Raw genomic sequence first — 22,478 nt, 5'->3', positions numbered from 1 at the left:
ATGCGGGTGTCACATTGCTATCACTGTCTATGCGGGTATCACACTGCTGTCACTGTCTATGTGGGTGTCACATTGCTATCACTGTCTATGCGGGTGTCACATTGCTGTCACTGTCTATGCGGGTGTCACATTGCTATCACTGTCTATGCGGGTATCACACTGCTGTCACTGTCTATGCGGATGTCACATTGCTGTCACTGTCTATGCGGGTGTCACATTACTATCACTGTCTATGCGGGTATCACACTGCTGTCACTGTCTATGCGGGTGTCACTGTTGCTGCGTAGGGGCCATATGCCAGGACAATGACTAGAACAATGGATTACTAGTGATAAATTCTACGTTTATTTCAATTTTCTATTCAGGACATTTATTGATACATCCATGTAATGTCTCTTTACAACATGTGATCACTAGTATGATCTTTGCATGTATGTTTCCCATGTATGTGGGCGGTGGGGGAGGGTATTTCCTGTAGCAGTATCTTCTGGGTGTTATAGTTGCAGGGTGGACTCCTGTTTGTTGCTAGAAGTTGGTATTTGCTTCAGTCAGTCCTGAAAATGAGACAAGTAATTTAGATCAAGACAAACCCCGTCATGCAGCCCTGTGTCTGTCACTCACCTACAGAACCGCGGCACATACCTGTCCTCTGCCTGTCTCTCACAGTACACTCTGATATAGAAGTTCCCCTCCTGATTGGGGTCATACGTGGACGGCACGATGACATAATCCCCAGGGGCCACACATGCCCGCATAGTCACCCCGCGGCTGTTCTCGGGGTCCCCTGTGTCACACACTGGCCGACTCCTTGTGAAGAAACCTCGGTCCAGCCTGGGATGAGACACCTACAACATGAATTGTGTTACTACTGATTGGCCGGTTGTTACAGGGTTGGCTGAACAGGCATCTGCGATGGGCTCTGGGGTAAGAGGGGCTCTCAGAGAACACTGCTTTCTGGATATTTATAAATAGTCATAACCATAATTATAAATACAAATATCAAAGGTTTGTTTAACACAAATCTGTAACTTCCTGCAAGAAGGAAAAGTCCCGGCTCCAATGTCTGGACAGGAGAGGAGGTGGGGTGCCCCCAGCATCGAGAGGGGAAGGGGGGGGGGAGCAGCCATTATATTACAGACTCTTACCTGGTCTTTAGGAACCTAAAGAAAGAAAAAGAGGATATTATCAGAGGCGGAAAAATGAAAGTATTACATATAAAAATGTCACTTTTCTATTCTGCCCGTTTATTTAGTAATAATAACTGGATTCTTGATATAAAAGTTTAAATTAGTTGCAATATTGCACAACTTTTGTACATAAATGTTCCCGGTAGTTTGTATAACGGAGGAGAGAGCTGGCAGAGCGGCTGGGCAGACACGTGGCTGTGGCCGGGGGCACCACTGGTTCGGGGGCAGCAGATATACAGTCAAGTCCATAAATATTGGGACATTGACACAATTCTCATATTTTGGGCTCTATACACCACCACAATGGATTTGAAATGAAACAAACAAGATGTGCTTTAACTGCAGACTTTCAGCTTTAATTTGAGGGAATTTACATCCAAATCAGGTGAACAGTGTAGGAATTACAACAGTTTCTGTATATGCCTCCCACTTTTTAAGGGACCAAAAGTAATGGGACAAACTAAACAATCCTACATCAAACTTTCACTTTTTAATACTTTGTTGCAAATCCTTTACAGTCAATTACAGCCTGAATTCTGGAAGGCATAGACATCACCAGATGCTGGGTTTCATCCCTGGTGATGCTCTGCCAGGCCTCTACTGCAACTGTCTTCAGTTCCTGCTTGTTCTTGGGGCATTTTCCCTTCAGTTTTGTCTTCATCAAGTGAAATGCAGCTCAATCAGATTCAGGTCAGGTGCTTGACTTGGCCATTGCATAACATTCCACTTGTTAGCCTTAAAAAAAACTCTTTGGCTGCTCTTGCAGTATGCTTCGGGTCATTGTCCATCTGCACTGTGAAGCGCCGTCCAATGAGTTCTGAAGCATTAATATTGCACGAAACACTTCAGAATTCATCCTGCTGCTTTTGTCAGCAGTCACATCATCAATAAATACAAGGGAACCAGTTCCATTGGCAGCCATACATGCCCACGCCATGACACTACCACCACCATGCTTCACTGATGAGGTGGTATGTTTTGGATCATGAGCAGTTTCTTTCCTTCTCCATACTCTTCTCTTCCCATCACTCTGGTACAAGTTGATCTTTGTCTCATCTGTTCATGGGATGTTGTTCCAGAACTGTAATGGCTTTTTTAGATGTTGTTTGCCAAACTGTAATCTGGTCTTCCTGTTTTTGTGGCTCACAAATGGTTTACATCTTGTGGTGAACCCTCTATATTCACTCTTGTGAAGTCTTCTCTCGATTGTTGACTTTGACACATATACACCTACCTCCTGGAGAGTGTTCTTACTTTGGCCAATTGTTGTGAAGGGCTTTTCTTCACCAGGGAAAATATTCTTCTGTCATCCACCACAGTTGTTTTCCGTGGTCTTCCGGGTCTTTTGGTGTTGCTCAGCTCTCCGATGCGTTCTTTCTTTTTAAGAATGTTCCAAACAGTTGATTTGGCCACACCTAATGTTTTTGCCATCTCTCCGATGGGTTTGTTTTGATTTTTCAGCCTAATGATGGCTTGCTTCACTGATAGTGACAGCTCTTTGGATCTCATATTGAGAGTCAACAGCAACAAATTCCAAATGCAAATGTCACATCTAGAATCAACCCCTTTTACCTGTTTAATTGATGATGAAATAACGAGGGAGTAGCCCACACATATCCATGAAATAGGTTTTGAGTCGATTGTCCCATTACTTTTGATCCCTTAAAAAGTGGGAGGCACATATAGTAACCATTGTAATTCCTACACCGTTCACCTGATTTGGATGTAAATACCCTCAAATTAAAGCTGAAAGTCTGCAGTTAAAGCACATCTTGTTTGTTTCATTTCAAATCCATTGTGGTGGTGTATAGAGGCCAAAATATGCGAATTGTGTCAATGTCCCAATATTTATGGACTTGACTGTATATTGTCAATGCCTTATCCCTTCTCCTGTCTGTGTTACCATTATTCTGTAGGCAGCCAGATCCCGTGGTTGGAATAAGCCCCCACAAACACTGGCTGATATGATCATCTTCCAACATGCCACTTAATGATTTCTGATGGATCTTTATTGGGCATCTTGGTGAATTTGGGACAACACAGACAGTGATATTAGGCCAGTTGATACCTCCATACAACACCGAGGGCCTGACTCATTAAGACACGAAAAATGAACATATTGTGCATTTTTTTTTTTTAAAGAAAACCTCACATATATCACATACAGACGTCCGTATGTAACAAGGAGCGGATGTGAAGATACATCTGGTGATGAATATGGGTCTAGGTCCGCTCTGCTCTAAAAGACACTGCAGGATACGTCCAATACATATGTGGGATATATAGTCACAAAATAACTCACAGAAAAATCACTGATTGTCACCTGTTAATAATATAGGGCCTGACTCATTAAGGACAGTACTAATTTTTTTTTACTTACGTTTTCTCCTGGAAAAAACCATGTTACAATACAAGGGGTGCAAATTAGTTTATTATTTTGCACATAAGTTAAATATTGGCTGTTTTTTCATGTAGCACAAATACGTGATGGCTTATTTGTATACTGAAATTTAAAGTTGATCTAGGACATGCCCTACCCCAAATATACATCTGTCCTCACATTTTATATTTACCTCCCCTCCAATGTAACATGGTTTTGTCTTACGTGCTTTTGATTAATTTTCCTTAATGAATCAGGCCCCCAGTATTTAACTTATGTGAAAAATAATAAACTAATTTGCACCCCTTTCATTGCAACATGGTTCTGTCCAGCTTAAGTAAGAAAACTTACTCAATCTCTTGCATAAGTTCCTTAATAAATCAGGCCCATAGTCATTAATGACAAAATATTAGGGTTTTTTTTCTGAGAAAATACATTTATTAGGATGTTATTAATGTCTACTGTACATAAAATACATTATTACAGTTGCTCCTGATACAAACACATGTTCTAGCTGTATACACAGCCGTCATCACTAGTAATCAGCACTTACACCTGACCTGTAGCTGTATACACAGCCGCCATCACTAGTAATCAGCACTTACACCTGACCTGTAGCTGGTACCAGTGATACAACAGAAAATCACGTACCTGAGAGATGTCCAAAGCTTGGATCAGCCGCTCCTGCGTGCGCTCCAGCTGGGCACGTCCCCACTGTACACTGACTACAGGCATACGCCCTCACTGTACACTGACTACGGGCATACGCCCTCACTGTACACTGACTACAGGCATACGCCCTCACTGTACACTGACTACAGGCATACGTCCTCACTGTACACTGACTACGGGCATACGCCCTCACTGTACACTGACTACGGGCATACGCCCTCACTGTACACTGACTACGGGTATACGCCCTCACTGTACAGTGACTACGGGTATACGCCCTCACTGTACACTGACTACAGGCATACGCCCTCACTGTACACTGACTACGGGTATACGCCCTCACTGTACAGTGACTACGGGCATACACCCTCACTGTACACTGACTACGGGTATACGCCCTCACTGTACAGTGACTACGGGTATACGCCCTCACTGTACAGTGACTACAGGCATACGCCCTCACTGTACAGTGACTACGGGTATACGCCCTCACTGTACAGTGACTACGGGTATACGCCCTCACTGTACAGTGACTACGGGTATACGCCCTCACTGTACACTGACTACAGGCATACGCCCTCACTGTACACTGACTACAGGCATACGCCCTCACTGTACACTGACTACAGGCATACGCCCTCACTGTACAGTGACTACGGGTATACACCCTCACTGTACACTGACTACAGGCATACGCCCTCACTGTACACTGACTACAGGCATACGCCCTCACTGTACAGTGACTACGGGTATACGCCCTCACTGTACAGTGACTACGGGTATACGCCCTCACTGTACAGTGACTACGGGTATACACCCAGTCCTCTCCCCGTTCCCTGCCTAAAATCATAGGCTATAGTAGGGTCCTCTGCGCTGGAAGATGAATTGAACGTTATTTACATTCTCTGGCGTATGGTCTGGTTCTACGGCACGTATCGCCATATCTGCTCCTTAATGAATCAGGCCCTGCGTGTCCAGTGATTACTCCCTGATTATATTATTGCCCAGAGATCTCCCATTAATACTAATCTTCTGCTAGGACAATGCACCAGGGGACTAAGGACACAGTAACAATGAAGAAGAGGTACTTGCTCTGTAGAGGTTACATGCAATATGAAGCTTGTCTCTCCTTCTGTCAGTCTGCATCAACTCCACCAGCACTGCCCAGCGCTCCTCTGCAGTGCCAGGCTCCACCCCTTCCTCTGAATCCACTCCCACGCGGAGTCGGAATTGTGGGTTGGTGAAGAAAGATTCTGTAATATATAGGTTTGAGTCACACTCCCATATCTGTAGTATTAATAGTGACTCATATAAACATGCGATAATTATTAAACGATGCACAAAAATCTCCTTAACGGTGGAAGCTTTCAAAAACTATTGAAACATATAAGAATTATTTTTAAAATATAAAACAGTAGAAAATAAGAAAGAGAAAATCAAATAATGACATGAGCCGGTCGCTGTTTTCATCACTCATATCCCTGACTGATAAGATCATCTGTAACTATTGTTATTCTTTTGTATTCTCCTTGTGTTTGAAATACAAAATTTACACTTATTAGAGTGAAACAAAGTTCTTGTAATGAAAAAAAAAGTAACAGCAGCGATGGTGTCAATGGGAGGAGCCAAAGAGAGCTCTGACTACAGCTCACAAGTAGATAGGTTAGAAACAACTTTGATGTAGTTTATTTTGGCCAGAAGGAAGCAGTAAGATGTAGAGATAATATGTTATAAATTCACTAATTACCAAGTGCGAGATCTGATTTTTGTAGATTTTGAGGATTCTTTTCTATCCTTATAACAATGATTTTAAAATGTGAGGTGATGATAAAATGACTTTCCCATGTGTCCTGCATGATTGTGGGGCCCCTGTGGCCCTTTCTTTGGATCATTTTATTGTCACACATTGAAGTATTATCTTATATTATAGCGACTCACTCAGTCTGCGTCCTCCTCCCGCATTGACCCCGCTCTCCCACCGTCCGCGCAGGTGAGTAGCGTTATAATGGGGTGTGTCCAGCTCCGCACTGCAGATCACAATCCAGGAGAACAGGCCGCAAACATCGTCGAGGAGCATCCTGTGCGGATTGTACCAGGCAGATTACAGGGTGACACGGCTCTGCACCACTTGGTATGCCCCTCCAACCACAGCAGTAATCCAGAGCCCCAAAGTATGATAAATAAACAATATACTCCGTAGTCTGCTCTTAACTTCCTATTGGCACATAGAGTAACCCCCCCCCTTCCTTAGGGGGGGGCACTTAGTTTGTGGGGCCCTGGAGTTATCTACCCAGTTGCCCGACCTATTATCCGGCTCTGGAAACAACGCAGGTTCTGCGGCCGTAGACGCACAAACGTACAGCGTAATATGAACTGGTGCTATATAAATAAAAGATAATAATAATATTTACTTTTTCCACAATCCAGGACTGTAAGAACCAGGTCACTTCTATGTGTAGTTCAGTGAACGAGGCAAATACAAAGACAGGGACGGGATCCACGTGTGTAATCTGTGTGTTTTTATTTCATTCTATGATACGCTTATGTCCCTACTTTTCTGTTTTGAGTTATAATAAGAGATGGTCACTGACCCCCGTGTTTTGGTTTTGTATTCGGTTTTGGATCTGGATTACCTTCGTGTTTTGGTTTTGGTTTTGGTTTTGTTTTGCTATTTTCGAAAAAAATACATTTTTTTTGGTCTAAAATAACCTAATTTAGTGCTCCACCAGTTTCTTAGATAAGTGAGGTAATTCTAAAGCTAATAAATTATGAAAAAAACTGTTTAATCCCTGGTAAGCCGTCCTTAATTCGAACACTTGTCTGCAAATTATACAGACAAACCTGGTTGTCTACCTCCTCCATCTTTGATTATTGGCAATGTAGCCATCGTCTTTGGGTGTATATTACACCCTACACTTGTAGTTGAATATTAAAAAAAGCAGCCTGCACAGACTGTGGAACTAGAAAGTAAAATTAAATGGACCACGGTAGTTTGGTGGCTATCTATTGCCCCCCCCCCCCCCCCGCCCTCCACTTGTAGTAAAATGGAAAAAAAAGCAGCCTGCACAGACTGTAGAACTAGAAATTTGAATATACAAAGAAATGGACAAAGGCAGTTTGGTATCTGTCTGCATCAGATCCCCTCTCCACTAGGAGTAAAATAGAAAACTATTCAGCCGTTATATAATCTAGAATATAAATAGAAATTGAGAAAGGCAATTTGGTATCTTTTTGTTCATTGTTCTGTATGGTTTCACCCTGTATAGACTACTGTTAGTACTGTGTGCGGCGCTGCGGATACTTTGTGGCGCCTAACAAATAAATGATAATAATAATAATAATAATCTGTCTGCATCATAATCATCAACATCCTCATTAGCGCCCTCGTCACCTCCACAAATCTCCCCCTCATCCTCTTCTATTTCCAAAGTGGCATCCTCAATTGGTGTATCACCGGCTACACTCGGGCTGTTCAGGCACACATCAGCAGAACTGCTGAATGGGCCCTTCTTTATGGGTACACTGTCACTAACAGAATGCTCACGATTAGACATCCCACTGGTGGATGGACTCTCCACAGGGATTGGTGTCATTTGTGAATCAGAGCAAACATTATCCTCTAATGCCTTACTGTTATCTTGCAGCTCGGCTTTGACGTGTAACAGTAGTTGTGCACCAATTGTAGGCTCGGTAACTTTTTGGGATCTGCCACTAATAGCCAAAGGTGAAGGCCTCATTCTCTCTTTGCCACTGCGTGTGTAGAATGGCATGTTGGCAATTTTTTTTTTATCGGCACTTAACTTTTGCTCAGTAACACTTCTTTTTCGCTTCAACACAGTAAATTTTTTGGGGGTTTTGGTTTTTTGGACTGATTTCGAAACACTGTGTAGTTTGACATCGCCTTGCCCAGATGACGTACTGGGAACACTAACATCAGGACTGGTGACAGAACCTGTTTGCTCATTCTGATCATATGTGGAGTGCTTTGAATCCATTCTGAGCGCAAAGCACTTGTAGTGGTAAAAATTATTTGGTAAGATACTGCTGACAAATATGACTTTTGATAGCCAGAAATATTTATGCACAATTATGAGGGACACCCCAAAAGCACTGGGGAGTGCTCAAAATTATTTGGTAGATATTGCTGACAGATATTAATTTTGACAGCCAGAAATATTTATGCACAATTATGGGGGACACCCCAAAAGCACCGGGGAGTGCCAAATATTGAAAAAAAAAAAAACCTCTATCCTCCTCTCTTCCTCTCTTCTCTAGCAATTTTTGTTACAGCAATTGTAATAAGAATATTGGATTCTCTGTCCCTGCTCTAATCAGTCTGTGACTACACCCTGCTCTCTCCCTCTGTCAAATGGCGATGGATTGCTGTGGAGGCGTGTATTTATAATCTTGAAGTATCGCGAGAACCGAGCCCCGAGATCCGAGGACGTCACGATGACGTTCGGCCTCGATTTGGATTCGGAGCGGGCGGGAGAGTACCGAGCTACTCAGCTCGGTACTCGGATACCCAAAGTTCGGGTGGGTTTGGTATTCGGGGAACCGGACCCGCCCATCTCTAGTTATAATACACCCTAATATACAAATGATGTAAATCAGCGTATACAGCAGTAACTAATACACAGCCACATTACCAGAATTCCCCATCTTCCCTCTGGAGATTTAACGCTTTCTGTTCCTCATCTGACACCGACTTCCACTCCATAGATCTGTAATCAGATCACATTGTTATTACCAGGGGGCGCTAAGACTGCGTCTACTGTAGAACATCACTGGACAGTTTCCTGCAAGTACAACCGTTTCCATGGAAACAGTACACTTGTTTACGGCAGATACATGATCGATGTCGGATATGCATTAGTTCCATGTTCTATACTTGCTATGTATTTAATGGACCATTGTTCTGAATCATGTCTATAAAATAAGCCCCCCTGACTCACTTGTCGCTCCAGTCTCCATTATACTCGGTGAAGCCCCAGGGATTCCTCAGTCGGATGAGAGCGACTTCTCCGGAGCTGTGGGTCACCTGGGGTGAGAGAAACACCACAATGACATAAAGGGGACTCTGCCCAATTATAAATGACTATTTGATAATAAATTATATATAGCACACACATTACATAAACTACCCATCATCAGTACATGACTCACAAATACATTTAGGATTTAGAAGAAAATAAATTCACTTTCCACCCACTCAGTATATATCACGATATATTAATGTATCACTCTGTATATATATCACGATATATTAATGTATCACTCAGTATATATCACCATATATTAATGTATCACTCAGTATATATCACCATATATCAATGTATCACTTAGTATATATCACCATATATCAATGTATCACTCGGTGAATATATATCACCATATATCAATGTATCACTCAGTATATATCACCATATATTAATGTATCACTCAGTATATATCACCATATATCAATGTATCACTCGGTGAATATATATCACCATATATCAATGTATCACTCAGTATATATCACCATATATCAATGTATCACTCGGTGAATATATATCACCATATATCAATGTATCACTCAGTATATATCACCATATATCAATGTATCACTCTGTATATATCACCATATATCAATCTATCACTCAGTATATATCACCATATATCAATGTATCACTTAGTATATATCACCATATATCAATGTATCACTTAGTATATATCACCATATATTAATGTATCACTCAGTATATATCACCATTGTCACGGGCACTAGGAGTCTTTACCCAGGGATCACCAGATGGTAGGCTTACCAGAGCAATGTAGATGGTAATAGGGTACTCTGGTAGCTGGGTGATCACGGAACATGAAATGATGGCCGATGAGATGCTCAGGAAAGTCTATGACTAGCAACACTGGTAATAATGAGGTAATGATACACAAGGAACTGTATGGACAAGGACACGTGAAGGTAGTCAGTGGTCTGCGATAGCAAGTTGTACCACTGCTATAGTGAGGTGGAATGTCCAACAGAAACAAGGAGGTGATGAGAGTCAGCGGTCTGCGGGTAGCAAGTTGTACCGCTGTCTGAGTGAAGGAATGGAATCCAAGTGGAGGTATCCAGGTAGTCAGTGGTCTGCGGTAGCAAGTTGTACCACTGCTATGTGAGAGGATAATGGAACAGGTGATACCGGAAACAGGGATCAGTGGTCTGACATCAGCAAGTTGTACCACTGCATATATATGTGAGGAGGTGCACGGGGGAAGACTGCAACACAGGATATACACAGGCACCTTATACACGATCCACAGTAATATGCACAATATAGGTATATATATATGTAAATGACTGATCAGGTCTGCAATCTAGAAAGTCTCTTGAAGTAGTCCAGCACAATGATAACACAGTCAATGATGGCAATAGACTCAGCGGATAGCAGACTCCAGAGAGAACCAAACACAGTCCAGCAAGATATGCAATACACAGCACAGTCAATGAGAAGTATGCATACCGTGGTTCAGCAGTAGCAGTCAGATGGGATTGCAGCGGTACCTGAGCGGCTGGAGACCGACTGGATAGGAAGTCCCTGGATAGGAGAAGCAGCGGTCTAGCAGGTGCAGCGCACAGGTGAGTAGACCGACAGGGACACGAATCCACAGGAGTCAGCAACACGTGGAACTGGACTCATAGGAAACCCAGGAGAATGGAGATGATCCAGCAGAGGGTAGTAGAAGAGATACAAATCCAATGCTGACAGGAGGGTAGAGGCCAGTGGAACACGTGAAGGCGTGGAGAGTGGATCAGCAGGAGATGGACGATAGCGCTGACCACAGCGGCAGGACTCAGCGGCACACGGAGGTAACCAGTAGCAACCACAGGAACCAACAGCGATGGGAAACAGGAGTGCAGCGCAGGGCAGGAGCTGTAGATCACGAAGTGTAGCAGATGGTAATGAAAAGCGGCAGTCTCGAGGAAGTCACAGCAAAGATGAGATGAGAGTGTAGTGCACGGAGGCAGCGGATAGTAATCAGCTGGCAGTCACGATGTTGAACACAGGCGAGTTGCAAGCAGAAGACTGTAGTGCACAGAGGCAGCGGATAGTAGTCAGCTGGCAGTCACGATGTTGAACGCAGGCGAGTTGCAAGCAGGAGACTGTAGTGCACAGAGGCAGCGGATAGTAGTCAGCTGGCAGTCACGATGATACAGTTGATGGTAGAAGTGGTATGGAACCACAGTAGTAGAAGTGGTTTGGAAACCACAGGAATCAGCAGCACTGAATACACAAGTAATACAGGAACACCTTCAGAGACTCATGAGGAATGAGACTCCAAGATCAGGCAACGTGGTAGTGACCACAGGTGCTTAATATAGGGAGGTTGCCTGATCTGCCAATTAAGTTAAAGGGGTATACACTGAAGTATAGAAAAGGGCTGCGCATGCGCAGACCCTCAGGATGGTGGACGGCCACGGTTCCTAAATGTCCGGGAAGAGGCACTCACGGTCCGGTGAGTGACAACCATATATCAATGTATCACTCAGTATATATCACCATATATCAATGTATCACTCGGTGAATATATATCACCATATATCAATGTATCACTCAGTATATATCACCATATATCAATGTATCACTCTGTATATATATCACCATATATCAATGTATCACACTGTATATATCACCATATATCAATGTATCACTCTGTATATATCACCATATATCAATGTATCACTGTATATATATCACCATATATCAATGTATCATTCGGTATATATATCACCATATATCAATGTATCAATGGGTATATATCACCATATAAATCAGGATGACCCCAAGGCATCGGACTTGGGGGACAAAAACGAGGGTAGTGTTATTAACAGAAATAGAGAGGGGGGGAGGTGGGAGAGTCCTGGCAGGGGGAAAGACTATAAGCCCGGTCTTGGAAATATTGAGTTTAAGGAAGCGTTGGGACATCCAAGATGAGATGGCCGAGAGACAGGAGGAGACATGAGACAGAAGGGAAGGGGAGAGGTCAGGGGATGAAAGATAAATTTGGGTATCATCAGCATGGAGGTGGTACTGGAGGCCAAAGGAGCAAATGAGGACACCAAGGGAAGAGGTGTAGAGGGAGAAAAGTGGGTAGGGGAAGAGGGGGTGATGTAGAATCATGAGTAGAGACTGAGAAGGAGCGGTTGGTGAGGTAAGAGGAAAACCAGGAGAGGACGGTGTTACAGAGACCTATAGATTTGAGAGTTTGCAAAAGGAGTGCGTGGTCAACGGTATCAAAGGCAGCAGAGAGGTCAAGAAGGATAAGTAGGGAGTAGTGTCTATTAGATTTAGCGAGGAGAAGGTCATGATGGGGGAGACAAGAGCATGTTTAAAAGAGATGGGGAAGATTATCACTCAAAATATATCACCATATATTTATGTATCACTCTGTATATATCAGCATATATCAATGTATCACTCGGTATATATCACCATATATCAATGTATTACTCAGCATATATGATCATATATCAATGACACCCCCTGTGTGTGAGATATTATACACTGTATGTCCCTGCTATACGTCTGGACACCTGTTGGGTCGAGCAGGTCAGCTGTGGTGTGTACTCACCTCCTGGCCTCCTATAACCGAGTATGCGTGTCCCAGGACCAGCCCGTCCTCATTAACATGTCCAATGTCCCTGGGATCGGAGACCTTCCAGGAGATAAGGGTTGTGTGAGTGCAGGATGTAGTGTCTGAGGACAGTGCAGAGTACCGCAGAGGATGCTACATACCTGTATATAACAGGCCATGAGGGACTTCCTGCTCTCTGATTGGATAACCATATCCCAGACCTCCTCCGGGGTTTGTCTCCACAAACTCACAGTCTCTGCTATTCCACCAGTGAAGTCCTCCAGTGCCTCTGGGATTGTTCCCCCCTGCAGTGCCGAATAGTTCCCACATAACCTGCGCATACACATTATATATATATATATCATTATGATATTGGAGTGTTGTGTGTAGCTGCATCTACAAGTGGGGTGTTTGTGATGTGATGGTTTAATATGTGTTAGATTTTATATTAGTGTCTACATTTGTTTTAATCAAACCTGTGCCTCTCCTTGCAGGTTGTAGACCAAGTCACATGATCCTGACCCCTATAGACCAAGTCACAGGATTCTGACCCTAAAAACTAAGTCACATGGTTCCAACAACTATAGACCAAGTCACATGATTCTGGCCCCTATAGACCAAGGCACATGGTTCCAATCCCTATATACCAAGTCACATGATTCTGGTCATTATAGACCAAGTCACATGATTCTGGCCCCTATAGATCAAGGCACATGAATCAAACCCCTAAAGACCAAGTCACATGGTTCTGACCCTTACATCCACCCACCAGGTAACCTTGGTCTTTAGGATTTCAGACCACCACAGCTAACGTGTAGTATGATGTGTATGTTCATAATCATGTTACCAGGTTGGGTTACTGGTCTTTGACATACTTGGCGTAGGCTTTCTCCAGCAGCGCACTCCATAACTCCTCCCGAGAGTTGCTTTTTGTGTACATGAGATGACCATTCTTAGTCGGGAGCCTGTCGTCTATGACAACATCAATCCATTCACCAAACTGCCACAACTGCAGAGATACAACCCCAACATCCCGGATTAGAACACCCCAAGACAACACTTACACTGGGAGTATAGGTAGACCTGTCTGACTGAGGACATAGACCTCAATAGTTATTCTGCAGCAGAACTGACTATAAACACCCAATATTCTAGTCATCTGCAGAACATTGCCTTGTCCTAACTACCTGACCTTCATGTATCACATACATGGAAACCATGGAAGTACCATCCGCATATCTCACACTGCAACACTTTCAGTCATCCGTGTCCATTCCCATGGTGGTCCCATCTCACACATTCATTCCTCGAGCTATAGGTCACAGTGTATTCTGACATCAGCCTCACTATAATCTGCATTCAGTCTAAGGGGAAGACGTGTCTGGGGTGTGACGTGTTTTGGGCTTTTTTACACTAAGTGGATTTTCTCACAAGGTGTTTGGAACATGCACAGATAAACACCACAGTTGGACAAACATTGGACAACATCTGATTTCTCCCTGGAATACGTTAGGCTCGGTACACACTGAAGAATTTTCCGACCAATGTGTTATCTACAACGACTTTCCCTTCGACCGAAGGTCCGATCGCTCGGACAATTAATGCGTACACACTAGTCACGTTTTAGATGATTAACGAAATATCGACCATCCGGGAAGCGACTTTTCACCGCCATATTGTCGTGAGCAAAGATTAGAAATTTGTACACACTGAAATGACTATGTAACGATATGCCCCAAAAATTTAAATAAGGGGCAGAGCATGTTCAATAGTGACCACCCCAAACCTCATAAAAAGTGAAGGTAACACATTTTCTTCATGCATTCACTAACACGTGTACATTGTACGTTCGTACACTTCTATAGGAAACACACAAACGTGTGTTATATACAAAAATGTATTTAATTATGCAGGCAGACAAATGTGATACACATATTTAACCTTCTTATTAATGTGTACTGAGTGTATAATCAAGTGACACATAGATATAATTGAGGAGGCAGACATAAGCAATACACATATAAGTAAAAGTTTGTTATAAGTCTACACTGACAAAGGTTTATAATTAAACTGTTAGACATATGCTGTACGCATTAATGTAATAGACACCTAATTACAAAATGAGTGACGTGCGGACAACGCACCACGTGGGACTGGTACTTGAACATCCTCCTCCTCTCACCAGAACATGGAGGGTCACACACTGTACAATCATCTTTCCTAACTTTCTCTCTCTGCTTCTATTAGCTGGTGATATATCACCTAATCCAGGTCCCCCACACTCCTCACACACACATACATCAGAGCACTACCGCTCTATAGCAAACCTCAAACACATCACCTGCCTCCCCTCTATTCCAAAGTCCTTTAAATGTGCCCTTTGGAATGCACGCTCTGTTTGTAACAAACTTATCTCCATTCATGATCTCTTCCTCTCAAACAACCTCAACCTTCTGGCAATAACTGAAACATGGCTCATACAATCAGACACTGCCTCACCTGCAGCACTTGGTGGCCTCTATCTCACCCACACCCCCAGACCTGGAGGCAGACAAGGAGGGAGGGTTGGACTACTTCTCTCCCCACAGTGCACATTCACAGTTATACCAAATGTCCCATCACTCACGTTCACATCTTTTGAAGTACATGCTGTTAGGATTTTTAACCCGTTCTCTATGTGTATCGCTGTCATCTATCGTCCCCCTGGTCCACACCAACAATTTCTTGAACACTTTTCTGCATGGCTCCATCATTTCTAATCTTCTGTCATCCCCATCATCATCCTGGGTGATTTCAACATCCCTATTGCTTAATCCACCTTCCAATGCTGCTTTAAAACTACTCTCTCTAACATCCTCACTTGACCTCTCCCAGTGGATTGAATCTGCTACTCATCAGGATGGCCACTGTCTTGATCTTGTTTTCTCTAGACTATGCTCAGTTTCTAATTTCCTTAACACTCCTTTCCCCCTCTCGGATCATCACCTTATTAGCTACTCGCTCACCCCCAGTTCTTTACCTTCCCTGGTGTCAAACTCTTCCAAGACTCCTTATACCCGCAGGAATATTAACTCTATCATTATCATCATTATCATTTATTTATATAGCGCCAACATATTCCATAAATCTATTGATTTTCAACAGTTTTCTACCTCTCTCCAACACCTTCTCTCCCCAATCTCTACATTCTCCTCCCCTGAGATGGCAGTACCTCATTTTCACCAAACCTTAGCAACAGCCCTTGATCAAGTGGCTCCAGCGAAAATTCATAGTTCACGTCGACTTTTGATGTCACTCGTAGCACACTAAAGTAACACAAAACCTTCAAAAACTTTCCTGTAAAGCAGAACGTCACTGGTGTAAATCTCGTACCTCTAAGGATTTCCTCACATAAACTTCTATCTACCACTCCAATTAAAATGCTCTGGACACTGCTAAACAAATATACTACTGATCTGTCATCTATGCTCAGGCTTCAAACCCCAAACGCTTGTTTAACACATTTGAATCTCTTCTAAACTCTCCCACCCCAAACCCTATCAGTGCCCAGGATCTTACTTCCTACTTCAAGGACAAGATTGATAAGATCCGGCTAGAAATGGGGTCATCTCCCTCAACAAGCAATCAGCTCAATTCCATCCCAGCATCCTCTGACACTCTCTCTTCATTTGATCTCACAAATGAAGATGAATCATCTACTCTCTTCTTATCTTCCTACTCTACCTCCTGTCCTCTTGATCCTATTCCCTCACAAATTGGTAGGTCCTTGTCTCCTGTGCTCATTCCACCTCTAACTAAAATCTGTAATCTATCTCTCTACTGTATCTTCCCATCATTTTATAAATATGCAGTGATTACTCCTATTCTGAAAAAAACCAAAACAAAATTCTGACCCAAACTCTCTCTCTAATTACCGTCCCATCTCTCAGCTCTAATTCTCCTGGATCTCTCTGCTGCATTTGACACTGTTGACCACTCTCTCCTCATACAAACGCTACAATCCCTAGGTCTTGAAGGCACTGTCCTATCCTGGTTCTCATCCTATCTATCTAATTGGTCTTTCAGTGTTAATTTCTCTGGATCCACCTCTGTTCCGCTTCCTTTATCAGTTGGAGACCACAAGGCTCAGTCCTAGGTCCTCTGCTATTCTCTATCTACACCACTTCTCTTGGAAAACTAATAAGCTCCTTTGGATTTCAGTATCATCTCTATGCGGATGATACACAAATCTATCTATCCTCTCCTGATCTTTCACCATCTGTGTTGTCTCACATTACTGACTGTCTTTCTGCCATTTCATCTTAGATGTCTTCTCACCAACTCAAACTCAATCTTTCTAAAACAGAGTTAATAATATTCCCACCCACCAATAGAAGCTTCCTGCCTGACATTTATATTTCTGTTGATAACATGACCATAAATCCCACCCCGCAAGTTCGCTGTCTAGGTGTAATCCTTTACTCGCAACTATCCTTTGTTCCACATCGACTCTATATCTAAATCATGTTACATACATCTAAAGAATATTTCCAGAATACCCACATATCTTACACAAGACACTGCAAAAACTTTAATTCATGCACTTATCATCTCCCACATTGACTGTTGCAATTCCCTCCTTACTGGTCTTCCCAAAATCAGACTTGAGCCCCTACAATCTATTATGCACGCAGCGGTTAGATTGATTTTCCTTGCAAATCGTTCTTCCTCTGCTGAGCCACTCTGTCAGTCTCTACATTGGTTGATTATATGCCTATTATGGTATAATGTCCATGGTCAGCTCCAACCCTCCCTCCTGATCAGTACCGGACCCTTTCTCATTCTGTGCTAAACCCCATGAATCAAACCCCCAGTCCTACTCCATTCCCCTGGTGGGAGCCTTGTTGGTGGATGGATGAAAGTCACATGATAAGCCTCAGAGAAGTCACATGATAAGCCTCAGAGACGGACCACCATCATCTAACCTGTTCTGTGATGTCCTCTCTGGGCTATTTGCCAATATTAATGCTAGATGTGGTGGTAGCTCTCTGAGAGGAAGACATTACTGGGACATCTGCAAACTATCTGAAGGCGTTGTGTCTGAGCCTCCAACTGAAGGAGGATTATTTTATGTCATGGAGTTCCTGTATGCATAGCACAGTGGTACTCCCAAGGACGGGCGCTCACCAGTCACATCTGCTAGACCAGGCCTCACCATTCGTTGGTGCTCAAATCTAGGAGAGGCCCTTAGAGATCGTTGTCTCCTGGGTGAATTTCTTTGAGCTAATTTTACTATCTAACACTTCAGTTCTGAATCTGATATCTTTGAGTGGACATTCCCCTCAGGATACACCTTGCTGGTTCAGACCGGATTTAGCATCAGGTAAAGCTTCCCCATGGCTAGGGGCATCAGAGGCAAATTGTTACCTAAGCGGCTCAGAAATATTACACTGGGTGGGGGAAGGTGTACAAGAGGTAAATAAAGTAACTGAGGAGCAGAGAATAGGACCAGAATCTCGCACCAGAAAATGGAAGATCCCGCAGTAGCCATCGCTGAAGCTCTGGTTATCGGGCACCACCCGGGAAAAGAGTGAGGGATGGAGTGTTAGTGACGAGATAGAGGACAGCAGCCAACAATCACCTGGATGGAGGAGGGACACAGAACAATAAATATTATCATTATATTATAGCGTGCCAAACATATTCCACACTACAGCCGCCAGTGACGGACACAATTCCATTTATAAGCAGACAGGGCCTGTCCTTTGTATCCGCACTCTGTATAATGCTCATTGTAGGTATAATTCTGTAGTCACTACATACAGTTATGGCTGTCCATCTACACACTCTGTGTCAATACATTGTCCTAATGTAGACGCCATTCCCGCACATTCAGGACTCTTCTACTTCTCTCCTGTCCTGGCGGCTGCCAGCGCAATCGCAGACCTCTTGCGTCTCCGTTGCCAGGCAACGGGACGCTCCTTTACTTCCTTCTGTTGGCGGTCAGCTGATCAACCACCGATTCCAGTGCAACCAATCAGAAAGCAATATGTATTATTTTAGGGATTCCCTGGCACCATTAGAGTGCCAGAGTATCAAGGTACCCTTATGCTCCAGCACTGCAGTTTGGTTCTTAGTACTCTGACTCCTTGTTTACTGACCCGGCTTTGCTGACCCTGATCTTAGATTCTCCTTCTGGTTTATTTGGATCTCCTGATTTGGCATCTGACTAGCGGACTTCGCTATTGCCTGTTCCCTTGGTACCTTATACGTCTGCACGGTTCTGCCCTGGATTGTACGACTACGCTACTTCATCATCTGCTTTGCTGGTGGCTACCTGGAGGGCCATGACCTGCGCATCTCTGCAGCAAACTCCCTTGTGGGGGTCCCTGGCGAAGACCAGAGGCATTTTTAGACTCCGTGCCTCCTAGACCAGCAGCGTCAATACCAGCAGGTAGGCCGCAGTTCACGTAGTAGCGCGACACAGCCCATGGCTCACGCTGGTGTGATAGTTCCAGCATGACAATATGTGGCCTAACGTTAGTTTGTATGATGCATATAATTATTAGGTGCATTTACCTAGGTCCCCCTGGCAGATATCTGTGGTACTGGCTCCACTCTCAATAAATTTAGGATTTGAACAGAACTCCTGCAGATAAAAAAGGAACATAATAAACTCTGACCTCCACCCTCATTCCCTTTTCCAGATTCCCATCCCCAATCCCTTTCTCATTTACATCCTCTTTCCCTCTATCTCATTCCCACTTCCTTATTCCCCTTCTTCCTGGTAGATGAGGAGTCTTACCACAGATTACAGACGTTGTATGACAATATATAAAAGTGAATGATATAGAACTGTGATATATTTGTATTACGTATCTACAGTCCTCATCTCCAGACCTCTGTGGTAAAGAGTAATAATAACGTATTGTGCAATATTCTGCATAACTCCACCATGTTAATAACTTAGATATACCATTAAATCCCAGACGTACCGGGGGTCTCTTCCATTCAACCCCAGGGTCAGAAATGTCTTCAGGAAACATGGGGTCAAGAAATAGTTCTCCCGTCTTCAGGCATAAATTACGGAGACTGTGATAGTCCTGTCCGGCCCACATCCTGGAGGTAGATAGATAGATAGATAGATAGATATGAGATTATTATTATTATTATCCTTTATTTGTTAGGCGCCACAAGGGTTCCGCAGCGTCGTACACTACACAAACTGTAGATTATACAGGGTAAGACATTACTGAACAATAAGCAATAAATACCAAAACTTCAGAGGCTCCAGGCAGGCTAATGCAGTAAGGACGGAGCAGAAGAACAGGTGAGGAGACAAAAGGGAAGAGGGGCCCTGCTCAAATGAGCTCACATCCTAAGGGAGGGTGAACAAGACTCAGGCACAAAGGGAGTCAGTTGACGTGTATTGGAGAGAGGGGATAACGGGTTAGGAGGAAGGATGTTGGGCTTTATGGAACAGGTGAGTTTTAAGTGCCCGTTTGAAGGAGCTTAGATTGGGAGAGAGACCGATGGAGCGAGGGAGGTCATTCCAGTGAAGAAGGGCTGCACGGGAGAAGTCCTGGATTCTGGATTGGAAAGAGGTGACCAGGGTGGAGAAGAGGCGGCGATCATTGGCTGAGCACAGGGAGCGGGCAGGAGTGTGAATGGAGAGGAGGTTAGAGATATAAGGGGCAGTAGACTGGGAGAGAGCCTTGTACATGGTTGTCAGGAGTTTGAAAAGGATTCTGAAGGGGATGGTGAGCCAGTGTAGGGCAAGGGAGAGAGGGGAGGCGGAGGAGGAGCGGCGAGAGAGAGGAAGATGAGTCTTGCAGCCGCATTGAGAATAGAGCGGAGGGGGGCGAGGTGAGAGAGGGGGAGGCCGGTAAGGAGGAAGTTGCAATAATCGAGGCGGGAGATAATGAGTGCGTGGATGATAGTTTTGGTGGCATCCTGAGAGAGGAAGAGCCGGATGCGGGCAACATTGCAAAGCAGGAAGCGACAGGTTTGGGCGAGGGATTGAATGGGGGGGGAGGCAAAAGAGAGAGAGGAGTTGAAGGTAATGCCCAGACAGCGAAGTTGGGTAAGTTGGGTATCTCTATGAGATAGATAGATAGATAAATATAAGATAGATAGATATAACATAGATAGATAGATAGATAGATAGATAGATAGAAAGAAAGATAGAAATGAGATAGATATTAGATAGATAGATAGAGCGATACATATGAGATAGATATGAGATAGATAGATCGATATGAGATAGATAGATAGATATGAGATAGATAGATAGATAGATATTATATAGATAGATATTATATAGATAGATAGAAATGAGATAGATATTAGATAAATAGATAGATAGATAGATAGATATGAGATAGATATTAGATAGATAGATAGATATAAGATAGATAGATAGATAGATAGATATGAGATAGATAGATAGATATGAGATAGATAGGTAGATAGATATGAGATAGATAGATAGATAGATATGAGATAGATATTAGATCGATATATAGATAGATAGATTGATATGATATGATATAGATATTAAATAGATAGATAGATATGAGATAGATAGATAGATAGATAGATATGAGATAGATAGATAGATAAATAGTTAGATATGATATAGATAGGTAGATAGAGCGATAGATAGATAGATAGATAGATAGATATGAGATAGATCGATAAATAGATAGATGATAGATAAATAGATATGAGATAGATAGATAGATATGAGATAGACAGACAGATAGATAGATAGATAAATAGATAGATATGAGATATATAGATAGATAGATATGAGATAAATATATAGATAGATATGAGATAGATATGAGATAGATAGATAGATAGATATGTGATAGATATATAGATAGATAGATAGAGATGAGATAGATAGATAGATATTAGATAGATAGATAGAAGATAGATAGATATGAGATAGATAGATAGATAGATATTAGATAGATAGAAATGAGATAGGTATTAGATAACTAGATAGATAGATATGAGATATATATTAGATAGATAGATATGAGATAGATAGATAGATAAATATGAGATAGATAGATAGATATGAGTTAGATAGATAAATAGTTAGATATGATATAGATAGGTAGATAGAGAGATAGATAGATAGATATGAGATAGATCGATAAATAGATAGATAGATAGATATGAGATAGATAGATAGATAAATAGATATGAGATAGATAGATAGATAGATAGATAGATAGATATGAGATATATAGATAGATAGATATGAGATAAATAGATAGATAGATATGAGATAGATATTAGATAAATAGATATGAGATAGATAGATATGAGATAGAAATATAGATAGATAGATATTAGATAGATAGATAAATATGAGATAGATAGAAAGATAGATAGATATTAGATAGATAGATAGAAATGAGATAGGTATTAGATAACTAGATAGATAGATATGAGGTAGATAGATAGATACAAGATAGATAGATATGAGATAGATAGATAGATAGATAAATAGTTAGATATGATATACATAGGTAGATAGATCGATAGATAGATAGATAGATAGATAGATAGAAGATAGGTAGATATGAGATAGATTGATAGATATGAGATAGATAGATATATAGATG

The 22,478-nt window shown here is 42.4% G+C and overlaps 1 protein-coding gene across 1 annotated transcript; it reads right to left on the bottom strand.

Annotated features, from left to right (window-relative positions):
- Positions 1-344: 344 nt before the first annotated feature.
- Positions 345-20,881, bottom strand: LOC142101761 (calpain-1 catalytic subunit-like). Its single transcript, XM_075186169.1, has 13 exons — positions 19,833-20,881; positions 19,417-19,486; positions 18,360-18,478; positions 13,734-13,867; positions 13,020-13,191; positions 12,856-12,939; positions 9,195-9,280; positions 8,889-8,963; positions 6,178-6,317; positions 5,332-5,492; positions 1,146-1,160; positions 643-845; positions 345-554 (listed from the first exon to the last, which is right to left on the bottom strand). Exons 1-13 carry the CDS (start codon positions 19,953-19,955, stop codon positions 545-547), a joined length of 1,392 nt encoding a protein of 463 aa, XP_075042270.1. The 5' UTR covers positions 19,956-20,881; the 3' UTR covers positions 345-544.
- Between the last annotated feature and the right edge of the window lie 1,597 nt (positions 20,882-22,478).

The sequence above is a fragment of the Mixophyes fleayi genome, chromosome 9, assembly GCF_038048845.1.
Source record: "Mixophyes fleayi isolate aMixFle1 chromosome 9, aMixFle1.hap1, whole genome shotgun sequence".
Classification (NCBI taxonomy): domain Eukaryota; kingdom Metazoa; phylum Chordata; class Amphibia; order Anura; family Limnodynastidae; genus Mixophyes; species Mixophyes fleayi.
This window is presented reverse-complemented; position numbering and strand designations above follow the sequence as displayed.

Coding starts and splice junctions, on each gene's coding strand:
- LOC142101761 (XM_075186169.1), bottom strand. CDS start 19,955: ATGTGGGCCGGACAGGACTATCACAGTCTCCGTAATTTATGCCTGAAG. Junction 19,487..19,832: donor TTGAATGGAAGAGACCCCCG/GTACGTCTGGGA, acceptor TTTTATCTGCAG/GAGTTCTGTTCAAATCCTAA. Junction 12,940..13,019: donor TCATGGCCTGTTATATACAG/GTATGTAGCATC, acceptor ATCTCCTGGAAG/GTCTCCGATCCCAGGGACAT.